The 22,789-nt window shown below is 42.4% G+C and overlaps 1 protein-coding gene across 8 annotated transcripts in view; it reads right to left on the reverse strand.

Annotated features, from left to right (window-relative positions):
* Nucleotides 1–22,789, reverse strand: part of psd3l (pleckstrin and Sec7 domain containing 3, like) — a 150,734-nt gene that overhangs the window by 62,931 nt on the left and 65,014 nt on the right. For 5 of the 8 annotated variants that reach the window (XM_064943475.1, XM_064943473.1, XM_064943477.1 and 2 more), the window contains 4 exons: nt 11,939–12,133; nt 5,964–6,044; nt 5,618–5,730; nt 4,630–4,688 (listed from right to left, as the gene is read on the reverse strand). In XM_064943475.1, the coding sequence (XP_064799547.1) occupies nt 4,630–4,688; nt 5,618–5,730; nt 5,964–6,044; nt 11,939–12,133 (448 nt within the window). The remainder of the gene's footprint in view (nt 1–4,629; nt 4,689–5,617; nt 5,731–5,963; nt 6,045–11,938; nt 12,134–22,789) is intronic. The other 3 variants (XM_064943476.1, XM_064943474.1, XM_064943480.1) reach the window with 1 other exon arrangement.

Genomic DNA, 22,789 nt, shown 5'->3' on the forward strand with positions numbered 1-22,789 from the left:
TCTCAGAAAGTAAGGGGGTCTGTTACCCAATGGAACCCTGTACTACTGTCTCTCAGAAAGTAAGGGGGTCTGTCACCCAATGGAACCCTGTACTACGGTCTCTCAGAAAGTAAGGGGGTCTGTTACCCAATGGAACCCTGTACTACTGTCTCTCAGAAACATAAAAATACCTTTGGCAAAATTAAAACACTTGTAACATTACATGTATCATTAGTGAAGATTGAACAAGGTTTTTCCTTCTCAGTACGAAATGGTTGTAGACTAGATCACTCTAATATTGCTGTTAATAGTGTAGGGGACGAAAGCTAGTATTCACTGCAACCACTTGTACTAACAGAATGAGCAGACGGTGTTTGTTCCAATGACTTGACGGTTCCTGCCAACACCGGCCAGAGTTTGTAGGTGGACGGCACTGACAAATGTTCAGACTGCCACACGATTTCCAAAAGGCAACACCGAGCACGTTTTGATCTATATAACTGCAAGAGCTGACAATCTCTTTGTGTACGAGTGTTAGAGTGCAAAGGAGGGCTTGTGATGAAATCCTATACATTGTTTAGGATGCATACTTCACATCAAAATTCTGTTGTTCAGAGATTCTCTCTAATCTTTGCTACACCAAGAGGCATCCATTTACTGTGCGATGACGCCGTGGACCCAACTAAGACATTAAAATAACCTCCCCGTTTCTACTCAGTAGCAAACTATTTCTTATGTTTAGTCCCCCCAACCTTCAGAACAAGACTTGACTACTTATAGGCAAGGTCAGAGAGAGCCTCTGGTGACTGTGTGCACCCCATAACTTGCCCATAGTGCCAATGAGCACAAGTAATTTTATCCCCCCTGAGAAGGTAAATATACTTTAGTGACCATTAAATGAATTCACAGCAGGTTGTTTTCACTCAGGGCTCTCGAAAACACAGTTCCAGCAACAAAAAGAAGATGTATGCTTTCATGTTTGCACAGCATAGCAGCTCGTGGCCACACAGCGATGCTGAGGCCATTTCAGGCTGGACTATTCTAATGGCAGAGTTTAATCATGTTTTAATGGCATAGTGCTGTGGGCCCCGTGCAGCAGAGTAATCATTGAACTATACTAAACAAAAATAAACATGCAACAATTTCCGAGATTTAGCTGAGTTATAGTTCATCTAAGGAACTCAGTCCATTTAAATGTATTCATGAGGCCCTAATCTATGGAATTCACATGACTGGGCAGGGGCGCAGCCAAGGGTGGGCCTAGACCCACCCACTGGGAGCCAGGCCCAGCCAATCAGAATTGTTTTTTACCACAAAAGGGCTTTATTACAGAAAGAACGAATCCTTCGCACGCATCCCTTATTTAAGGTATCAATTTTTTTTTTGTCATTACGGATATCAGCCAATAGAAACACATTCAATAAGATTCACTACATGGAACAACATATCAAAAGAAAGTTTGTTTAAGAGTCTGTCCTATATCAGAGACACGATCAGGAAACGACATACCGACACACAGCAAAAAAATAAACGTCCTCTCACTGTTACCTGCGTATATTTTAAGCAAAGTTAACAATGTATAAATATAACAAGATTCAACAACAGACAAATTGAACAAGTTCGACAGACATGTGACTAACAGAAATGGAATAATGTGTCCATGAACAACAAGGGGGGGATCAAAAGTAAGTCAGTATCTGGTGTGGCCACCAGCTGCATTAAGTACTGCAGTGCATCTCCTCATGGACTGCACCAGATTTGACACTTGCTGTGAGATATTAACCCACTCTTCCACCAAGGCACCTGCAAGTTTTTGCCAGTCCTGTCTGGTCCAGCGAGGGTGGGTTTGTGCCGATAGGCGACGTTGTTGCCGGTGAGGACCTGCCTTACAACAGACCTACAAGCCCTCAGTCCAGCCTCTTTCAGCCTATTGCGGACAGTCTGAGCACTGATGGAGGGATTGTGCATTCCTGGTGTAACTCCGGCAGTTGTTGCCATCCTGTACCTGTCCCGCAGGTGTGATGTTCGGATGTACCGATCCTGTGCAGGTGTTGTTACACATGGTCTGCCAATGTGAGGAAGATCAGCTGTCCGTCCTGTCTCCCTGTAGTGCCGTCTTAGGCGTCTCAGAGTACGGACATTGCAATTTATTGCCCTGGTCACATCTGCAGTCCTCCTTGCGGCATGCCTAAGGCACGTTCACGCAGATGAGCAGGGACCCTGGGCATCTTTCTTAGGTATTTTCAGAGTCAGTAGAAAGGCCTCTTCAGTGTTCTACGTTTTCATAACTGTGACATTAATTGAAGATCCTCAAAAACACAGTGGTTTCCATCATTGTTAAATGGAAGAAGTTTGGAACCCCCAAGACTCTTCCTAGAGCTGGCCGCCTGGCCAAACTGAGCAATCACGGGAGAAGGGCCTTGGTCAGGGAGGTGACCAAGAACCCGACGGACACTGATTGAGCTCCAGAGTTGCTCTGTGGAGATGGAAGAACCTTCCAGGTGTTTTTCAGCGGCAGGGACTGTTTTTCAGCGGCAGGGACTGGGAGACTAGTCAGGATCAGGGGAAAGATGAACGTGCAAAGTACAGAAAGATCCTTGATGAAAACTTGCTCCAGAGCACTCAGGACCTCAGAATGGGGTGAAGGTTCACCTTCCAACTGGATCTCAAATATATTTTGATTTGTTTTACACTTTCTTGGCTAGTACATGATTCCATGTGTCATTTCATAGTTTTGATGTCTTGTATTATTCTACAATGCAGAAAATAGTAACAAATAAATGAAACCCCTGGAATGAGGAGGTGTCTGAACTTTTGACTGGTACCACATATCTAGTTTAAACAGACGGATTTTGATGGGGATTTTTGTATTATGTTAATTACATTTCTGCGGGTGCATGACCATTGTAGGCTAAGTGTTAATCAGCTTCTTGATATGCCACACCTGTCAAGTGGCAGGATTATCTTGACAAAGGATAAAATGCTCACTAACAGGCATGTAAACTAATTTGTGCACACACTTTTGAGAAATTAGCTTTTTGGGCATATGGATAATTTTTATTTCAGCTCATGAAACATGCAACCAGCACTTCACGTGTTGACTTCATATTTTTGTTCAGTGTAGTATTTTTTAATTTTAAATCAAAGGCTAGTCAGAAAGGGAAGAGACTAATTCAAATAAATGTAATCTCTCACCAGTATCAATGTGTTTGACAGTTAGCTTGACTTAGAAGTGAGACAAGGCTTCCTTAAGAGCAAACCAAGTCTGTCAGACAGTGTCAGGGTGTTGATCAGACTGACTAATGCCTACCTAACCAAAGCCTGTATGGCCGAGTAGGGAGCCACAAGCAGATGGTACATGGGAGAAAAAACATTGACCAGACGGAGAAAATATCCAAAACCTTGAGCCAATACAAAGCTACATTAACACTACTTTCCATCACTTGCATGCACATTGGAATCATCAGAGTGCATAGCCTACCCCTCTTCTCTGTAAGAGGAGCACATTATATAACTAAATGGACAGATCTCCCCCAAAATCTATTGATCCCAGTATTTATCGAGTTGTGGTGGTGGGCAAACCAACCAGTCATCCTCTAACTGCTCCTGTCCCCAAACAGAAGGTGTGTGTTGGACAGGCACCGCTTCGATAGCCATCCATCACTGCTCTGTGTCCTTGTCTAGGAGTATTCAGCCATTTTAGATGAGGGACTGGAGAGGATCCCAGGGTGAAGTGGTAGCCTTCACTTTATAAATTGCTCAAAGCTTTAAAAAAAACACTAAGTCAAATAAAAGCCTGAAATTTAGCTGCCGGTTCTCAGAGAGGATGATGTAAAAATAATAATATTTTTTTTTTTTTGCCGTTTTTGTAATCAAACATATATGTTAGTGAGTCTCCTTGGAAAGACACAAAAAGGGGCAATCTGGGGTTGGTACATTCATTATACATTTATTTATGTATGATCTATAGCCAATCATTATATATATTTTAAGTATGGTCTATAGCCAATCATTATATATATTTTAAGTATGGTCTATAGCCAATCATTATATATATTTTAAGTATGGTCTATAGCCAATCATTATACATATTTTAAGTATGGTCCATAGCCAATCATTATATATATTTTAAGTATGGTCTATAGCCAATCATTATATATATTTTATGTATGATCCATAGCCAATCATAATATATATTTTAAGTATGATCCATAGCCAATCATTATACATATTTTAAGTATGGTCTATAGCCAATCATTATTGAAGAATCTAACTTAGAAATGCCTTATGAGCTTAGGTCAACTGTTGCACCCCATCAGAACCTCAAAGCTTATTTTAGTCCATGTATTTTTTTGTAAACAATGTTTAACTTCAAAACATGGTTAATACTATCCCCTTGATCTCATGGAGGGTCAGTCCTTACATCTATAACTGTCTAGGAATTTGAGAGTGGTTACATTTCTCCATTCCCATCCTTCAGTTGTTTTAACCCCCAAAAAAATGTCAGGGTGAATGCTTTGCTGTTGTTTGAATGCCAGATTGCCCCTTTAACAATGCATTGTGTGATAAGATTAGTGTAGTGGTTCTAAAGGGTTAGAATGGCAGGAACAAAAGGTCAAAAGCTCAGCAGAGAAAGAGTGAAGAACTTACATGGCCATGAAGGTCCGTGTTCAACAGCATCAGAGCACATGTAAGGCAATGGGCTCCATCTGCAAAAATGTGGTTAATTAGTGAAGGGGAATTTTAGGAGTACCCATTTTAGCAATGACGGATGGTTGTTCTGTGCTCATATCTACATCAACAAAAAAAAAAATGTTATATTTCATGAGCAACGGGATACAGGTTGTGGTGCATACTGTAGGTTAGACCAGCAAGGAACAAAAACATAGTTTTATCTTTCTCATGCTGCTGAACTGTCACATCATGCACAGGCAGATTTATAAAGATGCCCTCTAGAAAGGCACAAGTCCCCCCAATGAAGATCACTTCATCCATTTCTACATAGTGGTGTAACATCACTTCCATGGCAACGAGAGGACCGTTTTAGCTTTTACCCATACTGGTCAGAGGCTTGTTGTTACTAAGACTGTTGCTATGGAAGACATGACACTGGTATTGGGGGAGTACAGTAGACTGCATTTGAAGGTAAAAACCAATGCATTTGATTCCATTGAAATGGACAGTTAGAAAGACTAGTCTAATACGACTACTGAGCCAATGAAGCTACACGATATAATCAAGCAATGAGGAACGAGGGGGAGTGGAATATAGCCAATATACCACGGCTAAGGGCTGTTCTTATGCACGACGCAAAGCGTATATCACACAAACCTCCGAGGTGCCTTATTGCTATTATAAACTGGTTACCAACGTAATTAGAACAGTAAAAAATATTTTGCCAATAGCCATGGTATACAGTCTCATATACCATGGCTGTCAGCCAATCAGCATTCAGGGCTGGCACCACCCAGTATATAACTAGTGGAAGTAACACAGCAAATAGTAACCCTTCAGCACAAACCAAAGATTTTGTCATATCTCAGTATGTCAGCCATTGGGTAAGCACTTTTCATATTGCCAGTCATTCAATCTTGTTTAATCACTCAAAACACTTAGACACAAAGAAGTTAACAAGTACCTTGTGAGGAGATGACGGTGGGGTTACATTGATAGTACCTATTGGAAAAGTGGATCAAAACCCGTTCTCTCTCCTGAGTTTCGCCTATTAGTGCAAAAGCTTTCAAGAAAGATCTGAGGACACAGAAGCAGCAAGTCAGATGAAATGAAGCGCATACATCAATATCAGGGTTTGAAGAGGACCCTGGGTCTCTTGAGGAAAAACAAAACACTGGTCATGTCATGATGTAATTTATTTGGATTACTGGGGTGGCAGGCATTAAACCTCTATTTTTTGAGAAATGCCTTTGTAGCCTTCATGCTTGAACTAAATGTGTCAAATGGCTACAATAGTGATAAATGGTTACCTGAGAGATTGGTCCAATGTCATCCCTGTAAATTCAAAAAATGTAAGGTACTCTTCAGCAACCATCTTGCTGAAGTCATTGCTGTAAGAAAAAAAGATGGTGTTTAGATACACACCAAAGACCACAATTGCCAGTAACAAAACTCACAAGTAAATAGTTTATAGGTTACTGTTGCCTTGCCACGAGGATTCAAAACTCCCCACACACTACCCTGACAGGGTCAAGGATCTCAGGCTCTTACTGGTTTGTACAGAGCCGTGTACAGAGCCATGTACAGAGCACATCACTTTCATACCTAAAACACAGCAGGCCTTGACTTCTACACAGCGTTAGATTCATTGTTATTTAGAAGGGAAAAATACACTTGCGTTTCTATGAACGCCCAGAGAATAAAAACCTGTTCCAGTTTCAATCAACAAATGATGTCCTGTAGAGGACAAGTACAACTCCACTTTCTTCTAGCTCTACCTAAGGCTCTACCTAGGGCTCTAGCTGGGGTTTTATCTGGGCTTTATCGGCTTGGCCCTAATTTATGTGCTCTGACACCTGGAGTTACATTGCAAATGGACCAGGATCAAAGGACAATGCCCAAGGACTAGCCAAAATGCATATCTGTTAAAGTATTCAGTGGACTGAATATTGTGACAGAATAATTCTATAGTATCCATCATGTATGGTATCTATCTGAAACTTGTTTACTCTAGATAACTGTTGTTATCCATGGATGCATGATCTCGGTGGTAACTTGCATCTGCACAGGGTGAACTCTGATTTACTATTACGCAAAGTGTTTTTTAGTCTTAGGAATTCTGTCTTGGTTTTATGTTGAAAGGTGACACCTTCAGAATGAAATGCCTTTGTTCTCTCTTATCCTGTACCCAGTCCACAGGGGAAGGTTATATGATCAAATCTCTTTGTTCATGCTTTGTCTTCCAAGTTCAGGATCTATACGGCGAGAAGTATGCTTTGTAAATTAAGCTTTACGTCTTGTATGTGAATCCATTCACTGCACAATTTTAATACAATTTCTGCCTTTGACATAGACAATTCTCAGACAAATTCTCAGACAAATTCTTGCTAGTCAACGTCAACTCATTGCCTAATGCTTGCTTGTATATTTTTTATTATCTTTATGGAATCAGAAAAACATTCTAATAGGCTAATTACAAGTCGCATGTTAAGTATTTATAGTATCTTATATACTGTATATATACACACACACACCCCAAATATTACTGGCCACTACAGCTGTATCTGGGAATAGTCAGAATAAAGGACAAAGCAATGTAGGAGTTGGTTTCCTTGGCGACACAGACCACTGTATTTGATCAGAGACTCTCCTTAAAAATCAGTGTGCATCTGACAGCCAATTCATGTTGGGGTTATTCCAATGAATACTAATAATAATTCTCCACCCTCACCGCACAAACAGGTAAAAACAACAAAAAGTAGAAAGGAAAAAAACTATGCATTAGGTTATATTTTGATGTCAAAGACAGACTAAGCAGATTAAGCAATCAAACAAAAGTTAGCTGGAATAGGTCAGTCTTCAGTTGTTTTTAAATGAGGAAATTGAAGCTGCCTCCTTGACATGTGCAGGTTGAGTGTTGAAGAGCTGAGGGGACACGTGTGAAGGTTGAGTGTTGAAGAGCTGAGGGGACACGTGTGAAGGTTGAGAGTTGAAGAGCTGAGGGGACACGTGTGAAGGTTGAGAGTTGAAGAGCTGAGGGGACATGTGTGAAGGTTGAGAGTTGAAGAGCTGAGGGGACATGTGTGAAGGTTGAGTGTTGAAGAGCTGAGGGGACACGTGTGAAGGTTGAGAGTTGAAGAGCTGAGGGGACACGTGTGAAGGTTGAGAGTTGAAGAGCTGAGGGGACACGTGTGAAGGTTGAGAGTTGAAGAGCTGAGGGGACACGTGTGAAGGTTGAGAGTTGAAGAGCTGAGGGGACATGTGCGAAGGCCTCGTCACCCATGCGGCACAGATTTGCGGCTGGTGTTAGCAGGCTGTTTGACTGTAGTGGGTGTACTGGGGAGTAGCTCTCCAGAATTTGGCATAAGTATGTTGGTGCAATAGGTTTTGTATAGAGCTCATAAAAGAACCCAAAGTCGCTGAGGATGGCAATTGACAAACAAAACAGCCCTAATACCATTTCATAACGTCTTACTAAAATATGCTAATAAGCCTAATTTGTTCTGCTCAATTTCCTAAGTGTAATTAAAATGATAATTGGTGGTGATTATCTAATTTGCCTCAATTCTCATCAGTTTGTCGTTTTGAAAAAAAACTTTCCAATCCGAGCCTTCTGGCACAGCAGTCAAATTATGCAACAGACCGGTCTGATGTCATTATGCTACTCATTTCAACTAGCCTGGTCCCAGATCTGTTTTAAATTACCTTAGGAGTTGGAATGACAAAATAAAAACAAAAATCAGGGCCCAGGATACTATTCCACTGATTATTAGAGAGAGAGAAAGAGAGCAATCATCTCCTTTTCTTTCTCCTTGCCAGCAACATTGTTGTCAACGTTTTTTACATTTTTTCTTCACAGAACTCTTGTTCTTAAAGCAGATCTTTGAGACACGTGATTTTGTCTCTGAGCGTTGGGCAGTGAGTGAGGCAGGCCAAGCTGTGTGACGTCAGTGCTTCAGTTGCAGTATTTACTCATGGTGGAAAACGTTGCAGGGGTTGTGGCAGCACTGATCCAAGATGCCTCTCTGAACCATCATATCCATCTGGTACTCTTCTACCTCATTCTCCTGGACCGATTTCAGCGAGAGGAACTTTGGAAGAAGATCCGAGTCTCTCTTTAGGCCTTTCTCTCCGCACACCAGGTAGAGGGCGTCCATCAGGTGAGTGCCACACAGGTACTGGGGGGGGGGGGGGTGAGGGCAGCGTCCGCAGCAGCTTGGAACAAGAGGCTTATGGCGGATGGTGGTGAAGCTCTGTAGGAAAGTAGCAGCAGAAATGCCAAGAATGGTTGAGGCAGAACAACCAGGCCCCCCCCCCCCCCCCATTTACACCCACGGAGCAGACAGGAATTTGCTCTTTGCCAGTTTCTGCGGAAAAAGAGAAGTCACTATGTGATCATATGGTAAGTGACGATCCAATTGCTCGTCTCATTAGGCATGTTCGTCTTTCTAAGTGAGGGGAGTGGTCCAAGCGCGGGGCTGGTGAATGGGGCGTAACTGACAGGATGAGTGGCTCAGATGTCAAGAGGATTCAAGGCATTGGTGGCCTATGCATGGCCCACCTTCTCCTGAATCAACCATACTAAAGAGCACAGGAAGTGTTTGTTTGAAGGTAGCTAGTGCGGGACAGCTGGTGGCTCCAAGAGTGTTCTGACTGTGTGTGTAAAAGCACTTGGTACCTTTTGGAGGTGAAGGTACTTAGTAACCATATCCTTTTGAGGTGTTAGTGGGATGTTCCATGTTGACACATTGCTCATTAGCTGAATCTCTGAACATGTCAGATCCTTTTTGTGACAACTTCTTTAACAACACACTCCAAGTTGATGTCATGGTTAAACTGAGACAGCTATATGACATTGGGGCAGCCGGTAGCCTAGCGCTTAGAGAGGTGAGCCAGTAACCGGAGGGCTGCCAGTTCGAATCCTGGTGATGGGCTGGCAAACAGAGGGTTGCTGGAATCAAATCCTAGATGCCATTGCCTGCCATTGTGCAAGGCAGAGGCCCGCACAAGGTGGAAGTCAAATTTCGATTGGACCGTGTGATCTTAATCTTAAATTACCATGAACAGCAAGATAAACCACTATAGTACTGATCTGTCAATTCGTCATTTCTGCCCTGCTAGAGCTGTCCCAGTAAATTGTAAGTGCTGTTATTTTGAAGTGGAAATGTCTAAGAGCAACTATGGCTGAGCTGCAACGTGATAGGCCACACATGCTCACAAAATGGGACTGCCCTGTGCTGAAACGCATAAAAAGTGTCTGTCCTCAGTTGCAACACTCACTATCGAGTTCCAAACTGCCTTTGGAAGCAACATCAGCACAAGCATGGTTTGTCGGAAGCTTCATGAAATGGGTTTCCATGGCCGAGCAGCCGCACACAAGCCTAAGATCACCATGTGCAATGCAAAGCGTTGGCTGGAATGGTGTAAAGCTCGCCGCCATTGGACTCTGGAGCAGGGGAAACGCGTTCTCTGGAGTGATGAATCACGCTTCACCATCTGGCGTTCCGACGGACGAATCTGGGTTTGGCGGATGCCAGGAGAACGCTACCTGCCCCAATGCATAGAGCCAACTGTAAAGTTTGGTGGAGGAGGAATAATGTTCTGGGGCTGTTTTTCATGGTTCGGGCTAGGCCCCTTAGCGTTCAGATTTCCCTTCCCTGGAACTACGGTATACAATGCCATTCTAGAAGATTCTGTGCTTCCAACTATATGGCAACAGTTTGGGGAAGGCCCTTTCCTGTTTCAGCCTGACAATGCTCCTGTGCACAAAGCCAGGTCCATACAGAAATGGTTTGTCGAGATCGGTGTGGAAGAACTTGACTGTCCTGCACAGAGCCCATCGAATACCTTTGGGATGAAATGGGACGCCGACTGCGAGACAGGACTAATCGCCTAACAGTGCCCAAACAGACTAATGCTTCTGTAGCTGAATGTAAGCAAGTCCACGTAGTAATGTTCCAACATCTAGTGGAAAGCCTTCCCAGAAGAGTGGAGGCTGTTATAGCAGCAAAGGGGGGGACCAACTCCATATTAATGCCCGTGATTTTGCAACGTAGTGCATCTTTAAGTATCTCACATCTGGTGGAGGTCAGTAGCGAGTCATGTAGTAGAATCTAATCCTTGAGACAGGACAAGCATATCCTATTTCTTTGTAGTGCTTGTCACCACACACACATCAACCCTGGTGCAGCCTAGACACAAAATAATAATTTATAGAATGTGGTATGTAATCAATACCACTGAGGGGTCAAATTTTGGGGCATTTTGAAGTGTTTGTCTGACAGGCCTGTGAGAGGTAGGTGTGTGTGTGCTGAGGTTATTGCAGGTGGAGAGGAGGAGGTGCTATTTTTCTGGAGTGAGGGGGTGTATAAAAGGATTGGGGTCCTAGAGGCAGAACAGCTGCACCCCAGGGCAACGTTCAGGCCTGGCAGGGAAGCAGACCGGCAGCATTAGGAAATTGGATGAGTCGCTAGAACCAAAGGAAATCCTGCCCAAAGCTACATTCCAAATGGCACCCTATGCCCTGTTTAGTACACTCCTTTTGACCAGGGCCCATAGAGCTAGTGTCAAAAGGAGTGCGCTAAATAAGGAGGCATTGGCGACGCAACTAGAAAGTGATGAGACCACAAATGCATAAATGAAGCAAAGACCAAGCCTGTATTGGCGGCTGTTTAGCCAGGACTATTTTTGATGCCAGCATGCAAATAAAATACTGGATTTTTGCATGTGTGGGATTTCTAGGGTTGGGAGATCGTGTTTGTTGACCTTTCATTGACTCATCACAAATGGAAAGAAATTCATAACCATCCGCACCACAACATTTTCAGCAAAGAGCAGTAATTTCCCTGTCAAAAACTGTGTTTTAGATAAGCAGTGATATTATGCTGGTAAACAAACAAAACGCCAGCTAACTTTGTAGCCATAGATTGTGCACCTTCCATTGTTTAGCTAAGTAGCTAGCTGGTTGATGGTTTTCCTTATGTAAGCAGAACAGATGAAAGCAATATTCACCTCCACAAATGCTGTTTAGATTGATATCCATACTGAATAAAGCAGTTAAGGGGCCTTGTGGGCACCCTTATATTTTTCACTTAATTTAAGGGGGAAATTCATCTTTAAATGTTTTGCGCATCTAACTTAAAGTTAAGGAAACTAAGAGAAAAGGATGAAATTAACTGAAGATGTTGTTTTATGCAACCGACCCCAGGTCCTTGGCCACAGAGTCTGAGAAGGAGTGGAGGAGACCTGGGTTAGGTAATAACAGTAGAGGGTAGGACACACTCACTTCTTTCCCAGGTGCTTGGCCACGTCGGAGCGGCGAAAGCCCTCCAGGTGGTAGAGCCGTCGTGCGAGGCGCTGGGCCCCCTCTTGGTCTCCTCGGTTTCCATTGAGCAGTGTGTCCGTGCTGTCCTTCAGCCGCTCCGTGCTGCCCATGTCTGAGTCCCAGTCCGACAGCGCCGTCTTCAGCCCTGCATCACTGCTGGGAGAGAAGGATGGGAGAGATGAGGAGAAATAGAAAGCGAGCAAGAGGGAGAGTGAAAGAGATGTTTATCAGGGCACAATAACCAAGCATTACCCCAAACACAAATGACCCTGGTCAAACCTGTCGCCTACAAGTCAACACACAAATCTAGAATGTAGAGCACACCTTGAAGGGCTTGCAATGGGGATCACACACTGAAAAGCTTGGTCCCAGAAACCTATAGATTAATCATGTCAAACAAGGGCCGTATTCATTCATGGAAAAACTAAAACATGCATTTCTAAAAAATTGACAAGTTCAGGTTTGTCCCTCCCCGTTTCAACCTGTTAGACCAGTTCTGTGCTTTTCAATCCAGTTCTGTGCTTTTCAATCCAGTTCTGTGCTTTTCTTCTGCCTGACACTCATTTGAAATCTTTCACATAAACTCCTTGGAGACATCAGATTGCAGTGACAGTGGATCCTGGGAGTCAAGTGCTTATTTTGTAGTTTGCCTTTCATTCCTGACAATGTCATGTCAATTGCTTTTACCTGCTGGGAAGATAATGGCTGCACATTAAGTTCATGCTGATGGGTGAAATAAAGACAGACTGTGATGGTGGCAGTATTAGCACTGGGATCACCTTCCCATTGACTCAACATTAGAAGTGACGCCAAGTACAAATAGTGTACTTCGTACACACTGCTAGGCTAAATACAGCAGATTGTCTTTCAAACGAGGCCAGCCTGTCAATTAACAACCATTTCTTATTTATAATGACGACCTGTACCTAGACTAAGAAAGGAAACCATCTTACAGCTAACCAGACAGTCCAACATTTAAAAAATACAAAAATCACCATGAGTGGGCATCGGGGGGGGGGGAATCCTCAAACTAGATCAGTGAGATGATGTAATGGGGTATATGCAGTATCTAAACACAGTACTGGATCAGAGGAGCAGGTTCTGCTGCCTCACAAATAGAACACAGTGGATCCACTCACAACACAGAGAGAGAAAAGAGGGAATGACAAGGACCAGCTAGGACCAGCCATTAGGGAGTACTCGCACAGGGCCGGCCCCGATGAGAGGCGGTGTCAGTAGCAATTAAGCTGCAACATCCAGGGTGTGTGTGTGCTGCTCGGTCCATTTCTCTCCAGCAAGGCTGGCACAGCGGGCAGGTGGCATGATGAACCATGATGAATGGTAAGCGATTTGATGTTGCACAAGGACAACCTCTAAATTAAAAAAACGTAATTTGAACAAAACTGTAGAGTTGAGAAACAACTTGAGTTCCTAACTTCTGTGCAAATGTTGGCCTACTGTAAATTGGTTCATTGGTAGTAACACAATTAATTGCATCACTCTCAGGCGTAAAATCCTAGTCAATGGAGCGCAATATCCAGTAATGGAGTTGAAAGGTCAGCTGGTACGAAAGGTCTATTTCTATCAGCCATACCTCACCAGGAACTTAGGACAACTGCAATACTAATGTGCTTAATAAGAGTGGATAACATGGAGCAATACCACATGACTGTGCTTATAAATGAAAACAATATAGCCAGTCAAGAGTTGGTGGGCTTTTTCAACACTGTACTGGGTAAAATAGAAAGCCCAATAGATTATACTGCACTGCCACCTGTTGATCGTACAAGCACACAGCAGTACAATAGCCTACATTTCTATTACAGAGACCTATGTTTTTAATGTTTGGAAATTACAATGTACTACTATTGCAATTAAACCACTGCAAAAAAAGGAACATGTGGAAGACAGAGCAAAACGAGTCAAACTAAATGGCCCTGTTTATCCAGAGGAGCATTCAGTTGGGAACAATTTGGAACAGCATGTGAAATAGGTTCATGATATATAAAGGTATCATGCCAGCTCGATTCAGGACATTTAGAAGTGTTACTATCTGCAACATTTGCATACTGAACATGGCCCTGAACATCAGGCAGGACTAGAGAAGGTCACTGTGACAGCGTTTCCCATTTGCATCCCATTTCCCTACATCAACATACCAGTGTTTAATCCCATAATTTTACTATAACCCAATGCTCTAAAAACAAACAAAAAATGGTTTAATACACTGTCTAGTGCTGTGTGTGAGTGTGTGTCTGCCTGACTTTTTTAATTAAGCAACTGTAAATGTATCATACCCATTACTACCTGGATGGATGGCACGCATCATACCCATTACTACCTGGATGGATGGCACGCATCATACCCATTACTACCTGGATGGATGGCACGCATAAAGATGAAGCAGATACTAAAATATAGAACTATTTTGCTACCACAGACTGGAATATATTCAGGGATTCTTCCTTTGGCATTGAGTACACAACATCAGTCACTGGCTTCATCAACAAGTGCATCGATGACGTCTTCCCCACAGTGACTGTACGTACAAACAGCTGAAGTCGGAAGTTAACATACACCTTAGCCAAATACATTTAAACTCATATTCGCACAATTCCTGACATTTAATCCCAGTAAAAATTCAGTTTTAGGTCAGTTAGGATCACCACTTTATTTTAAGAATGTGAAATAGGAGAAAAAATGATTTCAGCTTTTATTTCTTTTCATCACATTCTCAGTGGGTCAAAAGTTTACAGACACTCAAGTAGTATTTGATAGCATTGCCTTTAAATTGTTTAACTAGGGTCAAACTTCTTGGGTAGCCTTCCACAAGCTTCCCACAATAAATTGGGTGAATTTTGGTCCATTCCACCTGACAGAGCTCATGTAACTGAGTCAGGTTTGTAGGCCTCCTTTCTCACATACGCTTTTTCTGTTCTGCACAAATTAGCTATAGGATTGAGGTCAGGGCTTTGTGATGGCCACGCCAATACCTTGACTTTGTTCTCCTTAAGACATTTTGCCACAACTTTGGAAGTATGCTTGGGGTCATTGTCCATTTGGAAGACCCATTTGAGACCAAGCTTTAACTTCCTGACTGATGTCTTGAAATGTTGCTTCAATATATCCACATCATTTTCCTACCTCATGACGCAATCTTTTTTGTGAAGTGCACCAGTCCCTCCTGCAGCAAAGCACCCCACAACATGATGCTGCCACCCCCGTGCTTCACATTTGGGATGGTGTTCTTCGGCTCGCAAGCCTCCCCCTTTTCCCTCCAAACATAACGATGGTCATTACGGCCAAACAGTTCTATTTTTGTGTCATCAGACCAGGGTACATCTCACCAAAAAGTATGATCTTTGTCCAAATGTGAAGTTGCAAACCATAGTCTGGCTTTTTAATGGCTGTTTTGGAGCAGTGGCTTCTTCCTTGCTGAGCAGCCTTTCAGGTTATGTCGATATAGGACTCGTTTTACTGAGGATATAGATACTTTGGTACCCGTTTCCTCCAGCATCTTCACAAGGTCCTTCACTGTTGTTCTGGGATTGATTTGCACTTTTTGCACCAAAGTACGTTCATCTCTAGAAGACAGTACGCATCTCCCTCCTGAGCGGTATGACGGCTGCATGTTCCTATGGTGTTTATACTTGTGTATACTTGCGAACGTGGTACCTTCAGGCTTTTGGAAATTGCTCTCAAGGATGAACCAGACTTGTGGAGGTCTACAATTTATTTTCTGAAGTCTTGGCTGATTTCATTTTGATTTTCCCATGATGTCAAGCAAAGAGGCACTGAGTTTGAAAGTAGGTACATCCACAGGTACACCTCCAATTGACTCAAATGATGTCAATTAGCCTATCAGAAACTTCTAAAGCCATTACATAATTTTCTGGAATTTTCCAGGCTGTTTAAAGGCACAGTCAACTTGGTGTATGTAAACTTCTGACCCACTGGAATTGTGATACAGTGAATTATAAGTGAAATAATGTGTCTGTAAACAATTGTTGGAAAAACTACTTGTGTCATGAACAAAGTAGATGTCCTAACAGACTTGCCAAAACTATAGTTTGTTAACCTCTCTGGGCAACCCGACGCGCTAGCGTCCCACCTTGCCAACAATAAATGCAAATGCGCTACGCCAAATGCTAATAGCACTCGTTAAAGCTCAAACGTTCATTAAAAACACACATGCAGGGTACTCAATTCAAGCTACACTTGTTGTGAATCTAGCCAACAAGTCAGATTTTTAAAATGCTTTTCGGCAAAAGCATGAGAAGCTATTATCTGATAGCATGCAACACCCCGAAATACCTGAAGGGGACGTAAACAAAAGAATTAGCGTAGCCGGCGCTACACAAAACGCAGAAATAAAATATAAAACATTCATTACCTTTGACAAGCTTCTTTGTTGGCACTCCTATATGTCCCATAAACATCACAATTGAGTCTTTTTTTCGATTAAATCGATCCTTGTATACCCAAAATGTCCATTTATGAAGACTGTGTGATCCAGGAAAAACACAGTTTATAAACGCAACGTTATTTTTTTAAATTAAAAAAAGTTGCCTATAAACTTTAACAAAACACTTCTGTAACTACTTCTGTAACCCAACTTTAGGTATTAGTAAACGTTAATAAACGATCAAATTGCTCACGGAGCGATCTGTATGCAATAGCAACAAGTTTGAAAAACGTAGTCCACTTTCCCCCTTCCATTTCTTCCTGCTGTGTACCCGACGAAAGGCTGTGCCTATTACTCATATGACCAAGGATTTAGCTGCATAGAAATCACAACACTGGCGACATCGTGTGGAAGCTGTAGGAACTGTAAGCCCATCGTTATCTATTATTGATTTTGATTGATTGATTTTTTTCTTCGTCGATTTTGCGATCAGGTTTCCTTGCGATTTTGACCACGAAACACGTTCTGTTATAGTCGCAGACATCATTTAACCAGTTTTAGAAACTTCAGAGTGTTTTCAATGCACACATACTAATCATATGCATATACTATATTCCTGGCATGAGTAGCAGGACGTTGAAATGTTGCGCGATTTTTAACAGAATGTTGAAAAAAGTAGCCCGATCTCTTAAGAAATTTGAGGAGTGTTTGAAAAATGAGTTTCAATTACTCCAACATAAGTGGATGTAAACTTTGACTTCAACTGTACCCCCAACCAGAAGCTATGGATTACAGGCAACATTCGCACTGAGCTAAAGGGTAGAGCTGCCCCTTTCAAGGAGTGGGACTCTAACCCGGAAGCTTGTAAGAAATCCCACTATGCCCTCCGACGAACCATCAAACAGGAAAAGTGTCAATACAGGACTAGGATCGAATCATACTACACCAGTTCCGACCCTCGTCGGATGTGGTAGGGCTTGCTTGGACTACAAAAAGGGAAGCACAGCCGAGAGCTGCCCAATTACACGATCCTACCAGATGAGCTAAATAACTTCTATGTTCACGTCGAGGCAAGTAACACTGAAACATGCATGAGAGCATCAGCTGTTCCGGACGACTGTGATCACGCTCTCCGCAGCCGATGTGAGTAAGAGCTTTAAAACAGGTCAACATTCACAAAGCCGCAGGGCCAGATGGATTACCAGGACATGTCCTCCGAGCATGCGCTGAACAACAGGCAAGTGTCTTCACTGACATTTTCTACCTCTCCCTCAAAGCTCATCGATAAGCTAAGGACCCTGGGACTAAACACCTCCCTCTGCAACTGGATCTTGGACTTCCTGATGGTGCTGCCCCCAGGTGGTAAGGGTAGGTAACAACACATCCGCCACACTGATCCTCAACAGGGGGGCCCCTCATGGGTGTGTGCTCAGTCCCCTCCTGTACTCCCTGTACACTCATAACTGCACAGCCAGGCACAACTCCAACACCATCATTAAGTTTGCTGATGACACAAGTGGTAGGCTTGATCACCGACAACGATGAGACAGCCTGTAGGGAGACCATGTGGTGCAAGGAAAACAACCTCTCCCTCAATGTGATAAAGACAAAGGAGATGATTTTTGACTACAGGAAAAGGAGGACCGAGCCCTTATTCTCATCGACGGGGCTGTAGTGGAGCAGGTTGTGAGCTTCAAGTTCCTTGGCGTCCACATCACCAAACTAACATGGTCCAAGCACACCAAGACAGTCGTGAAGAGGGCACAACAAAACATATTCCCCCTCAGGAGACTGAAAAGATTTGGCATGGGTCCTCAGATCCTCAAAAGGTTTTACAGCTGCACCATCGGGAGCATCCCGATGGGTTTCATCACTGCCTGGTATGGCAACTGCTCGGCCTCTGACCCTAAGGCACTACAGAGGTTTGACCAATTGTGATTGTCCTTCCCGATACCAATTATTGGAGGACCAAAAAAGTAGATACGGATTAAATCAGAAGTTTAAAAAAATATATTTATTTGTAATAATGACAATTACAACAATACTGAATTAACACTTATTTTAACTTCTTCGATATAGGGGGCTCTCTTAATTTTTGGATAAAAAAACGTTCCCGTTTTAAACAAGATATTTTGTCAGGAAGAAATGCTCGACTATGCATATAATTGACAGCTTTGGAAAGAAAACACTCTGACGTTTCCAAAACTGCAAAGATATTGTCTGTGAGTGCCCCAGAACTAATGCTACAGGCGAAACCAAGATGAAATTTCATACAGGAAATGCCCCAGATTTTGAATGCGCTGTGTTCCAATGTCTCCTTATATGGCTGTGAATGCGCCAGGAATGAGCCTACACTTTCTGTCGTTTCCCCAAGGTGTCTGCAGCATTGTGACGTATTTGTAGGCATATCATTGGAAGATTGACCGTAAGAGACTACATTTACCAGGTGTCCGCTTAGGGTCCTCCATCGAAATTATTGCGCAATCTCCAGCTGTGTCCACTTTTCCATTAGGTTCAGAGGAGAAAAGGCAACTGCCACAAATTATTTATCATCGAATAGATATGTGAAAAACACCTTGAGGATTGATTCTAAACGACGTTTGCCATGTTTCTGTCGATATTATGGAGTTAATTTGGAAAAAAGTTTGCCGTTGTAATGACTGAATTTTCTGGGGTTTTTCTTAGCCAAATGTGATGAACAAAACAGAGCGATTTCTCCAACACAAATAATCTTTTTGGAAAAACTGAACATTTGCTATCTAACTGAGAGTCTCCTCATTGAAAACATCCGAAGTTCTTCAAAGGTAAATGATTTTATTTGAATTATTTTCTTATTTTTGTGAAAATGTTGCCTGCTGAATGCTAAGCTTAATGCTATGCTAGCTATCAATACTCTTACACAAATGCTTTTGTAGCTATGGTTGAAAAGCATATTTTGAAAATCTGAGAGGACAGTGTTGTTAACAAAAGGCTAAGCTTGTGAGCCAATATATTTATTTCATTTTCGATTTTCATGAATAGTTAACGTTGCGTTATGCTAATGAGCTTGAGGCTATGATTACGCTCCCGGATACGGGATTGCTTGACGCTAGAGGTTAACTTAATATAATACATAAATAAAATAAATTTAGCCTCAAGTAGATAATGAAACATGTTCAATTTGGTTTAAATAATGCAAAAACAAAGTGTTGGAGAAGAAAGTAAAAGGGTAATATAGTGCCTTGCGAAAGTATTCGGCCCCCTTGAACTTTGCGACCTTTTGCCACATTTCAGGCTTCAAACAAAGATATAAAACTGTATTTTTTTGTGAAGAATCAACAACAAGTGGGACACAATCATGAAGTGGAACGACATTTATTGGATATTTCAAACTTTTTTAACAAATCAAAAACTGAAAAATTGGGTGTGCAAAATTATTCAGCCCCTTTACTTTCTGTGCAGCAAACTCTCTCCAGAAGTTCAGTGAGGATCTCTGAACGATCCATACAGTTTTATATCTTTATGTTTGAAGCCTGAAATGTGGCAAAAGGTCGCAAAGTTCAAGGGGGCCGAATACTTTCGCAAGGCACTGTATGTGCTATGTAAGAAAGCTAACATTTAAGTTTCCCTTGCTCAGAACATGAAAGCCGGTGGCTCCTTTTAACATGAGTCTTCAATATTCCCAGGTAAGAAGTTCTCTCTATACCATTTGTATTTCATTAACCTTTGACTATTGGATGTTCTTATAGGCACTATAGTATTGCCAGTGTAACAGTATAGCTTCCGTCCCTCTCCTCGCTCCTCCCTGGGCTCGAACCAGGAACACAACAACAACAGCCACGCTCGAAACAGCGTTACCCATGCAGAGCAAGGGAAACAACCACAGGCTCAGAGCGAGTGACATTTGAAACGCTATTAGCGTGCGCTAACTAGCCAGCCATTTCACTTCGGTTACTCCAGCCTCATCTAGGGAGTTGATAGGCTTGAAGTCATAAACAGCGCAATGCTTGACGCACAATGAAGAGCTGCTGGCAAAACGCAAAAGTGCTGTTTGAATGAGTGTTTACGCGCCTGCTTCTGCCTACCACCGCTCAGTCAGATACTTGTATGCTTAGTCAGATTATATTGCAACCCCCCCCCCCCCCTTCTACGCTGCTGCTGCTGCTACTCATTATCTATGCATTGTCACTTTAATAACTCTACCTACATGTACATATTACCTCGACACCGGTGCCCCCGCACATTGACTGTACAGGCACCCACTGTATATAGCCCTGCTATTGTTATTTACTGCTGCTCTTTAATAATTTCTTATTCTTATCTCTTGCTTTTTTGGGGGTATTTTCTTAACTGCATTGTTGGTTAAGGGCTTGTAAGTAAGCATTTCACTGTAAGGTCTACACCGGTTGTATGTGGCGCATGTGACAAATAACATTTGATTGACACACATCACACCCATTACCGCTTAGACTAGATGGACAACACGCATCACACCTATTACCACCTGGATGGATTACTTTCTCACAGCAGCCACAATAAGAGCAGGAATATGTGATCTTGGGAGACTAAAAGGGGGAGCTTGTCCAGTGATCCTGAGAGACTAAAAGGAGGAGCTTGGCCAGTGCCTTTTACTAATTTTGATGGAGTGAGATGTGTACTGGATCCGAACGACAGGCGCTCCACCCACGGCAGTGTTATACTTGGAAAGCTCTCTGGCAGAGCCAGAGGGCCCAGGGCTAAAGAGCTGGACGGATATATATATATGAGCTGCATCACAAACTGAACCCTTTATAGTGTACTAAGTAGTGAGGGGAGGGATGTGGAGACGTGCTCCTCTTTGACACCATCCTGACTCATCCTCAAAACACACGTTGCTATGCAGAATTTTTTTTATGTGAGGCAACAACTTGTATTGATCTGTGAAATGGTGCTAGGTTACAAGAAATGAAAGGGTTATTTTTGAGTTCTTAGTGCCTTCAGAAATTACAGCCTGAATTAAAAAATGTATTAAATATATCCCCCTCCCCTCACCCACATATTAACAAAGTCAAAACATGTTTAGAAATTGTAGCTAATTTATTGAAAATTAAATCTCATTTAAATACGTATTCAACACTGAGCTAATAAATGTTAGAATCACCTTTGGCAGTGATTACAGCTACGAGTCCTTCTTGGTTGCACACCAGGATTGTACAATTGCCCATTATTCTTGTTAAAATTCTTCAAGCTCTGTCAAGTTGGTTGTTGATCATTGCTAGACAGCCATTTAAGTCTTGCCATTGATTTTCAAGCCGATTTAAGTTAAAACTGTAATTAGGCCACTCAGGAACATTCACTGTCATCTTGGTAACCAACTCCAGTGTATATTTGGCCTTGGGTTTTAGGTTATTGTCCTGCTGAAAGGTGAATTTGTCTCCCAGTGTCTGTTGGAAAGCAGACAGAACCAGGTTTTCCTCTAGGATTTTGCCTGTGCTTATAGCTGTATTCCATTTATTTGTATCCCCCCCCCCCCCCCTCCAAAAAAACTGTCCAGTCCTTAATGATTACAAGCATACCCATTACATGATGCAGCCACCCCCATGTTTGAAAATATGAAGTGGTACTCAGTGATGTGTTGGATTTGCCCTAAATATAATGCTTTGTATTCAAAACAAAGTTAAATTTGCTTTGCCACATTTTTTGCAGTATTACTTAACTTCCTTGTTGCAAACAGGATGAATATTTTGGAATATTTATTTATGTTCTGTACAGGCTTTCTGTTTTTCACTGTCATTTAGGTTAGTATTGTGGAGTAACTACAATGTTGTTGGTCCATCCTCAGTTCTCATATCACAACCATTAAACTCTGGAACTGTTAGAAGTCACCATTGGCCTCATGGTGAAATCCCTGAGCTGTTTCCTTCCTCTCCGGCAACAGAGTTAGGAAGGACACCTGCATCTTTGTAGTGACTGGGTCTATTGATACACCATCCAAAGTGTAATTCATAACTTCACCATACCCAAATGTCTACTTTGTTTATTTTTTTACACATCTACCAATTGGTGCCCTTTTTTGCAAGGCATTGGAAAACCTCCATGGTGTTTGTGATTGAATCTGTTATTTAAATTCCCTACTTGATTTATGGACCTTCAAGATAACTGTATGTGTAGGGTACAGAGATGGGGTAGTTATTCAAAAATTGTGTTAACCACTTTTATTGAAAATAGAATGAGTCCATGAAACTTCTGATGACCAGGTGGCGAATCGCATCTCTGCATGTCTGGCAGACATATCAGTGTGGATGACGGATCACCACCTCAAGCTGAACCTCGGCAAGACGGAGCTGCTCTTCCTCCCGGGGAAGGACTGCCCGTTCCATGATCTCGCCATCACGGTTGACAACTCCATTGTGTCCTCCTCCCAGAGCGCTAAGAACCTTGGCGTGATC

The sequence above is a fragment of the Oncorhynchus masou genome, chromosome 28 (assembly GCF_036934945.1).
Source record: "Oncorhynchus masou masou isolate Uvic2021 chromosome 28, UVic_Omas_1.1, whole genome shotgun sequence".
Taxonomy (NCBI): domain Eukaryota; kingdom Metazoa; phylum Chordata; class Actinopteri; order Salmoniformes; family Salmonidae; genus Oncorhynchus; species Oncorhynchus masou.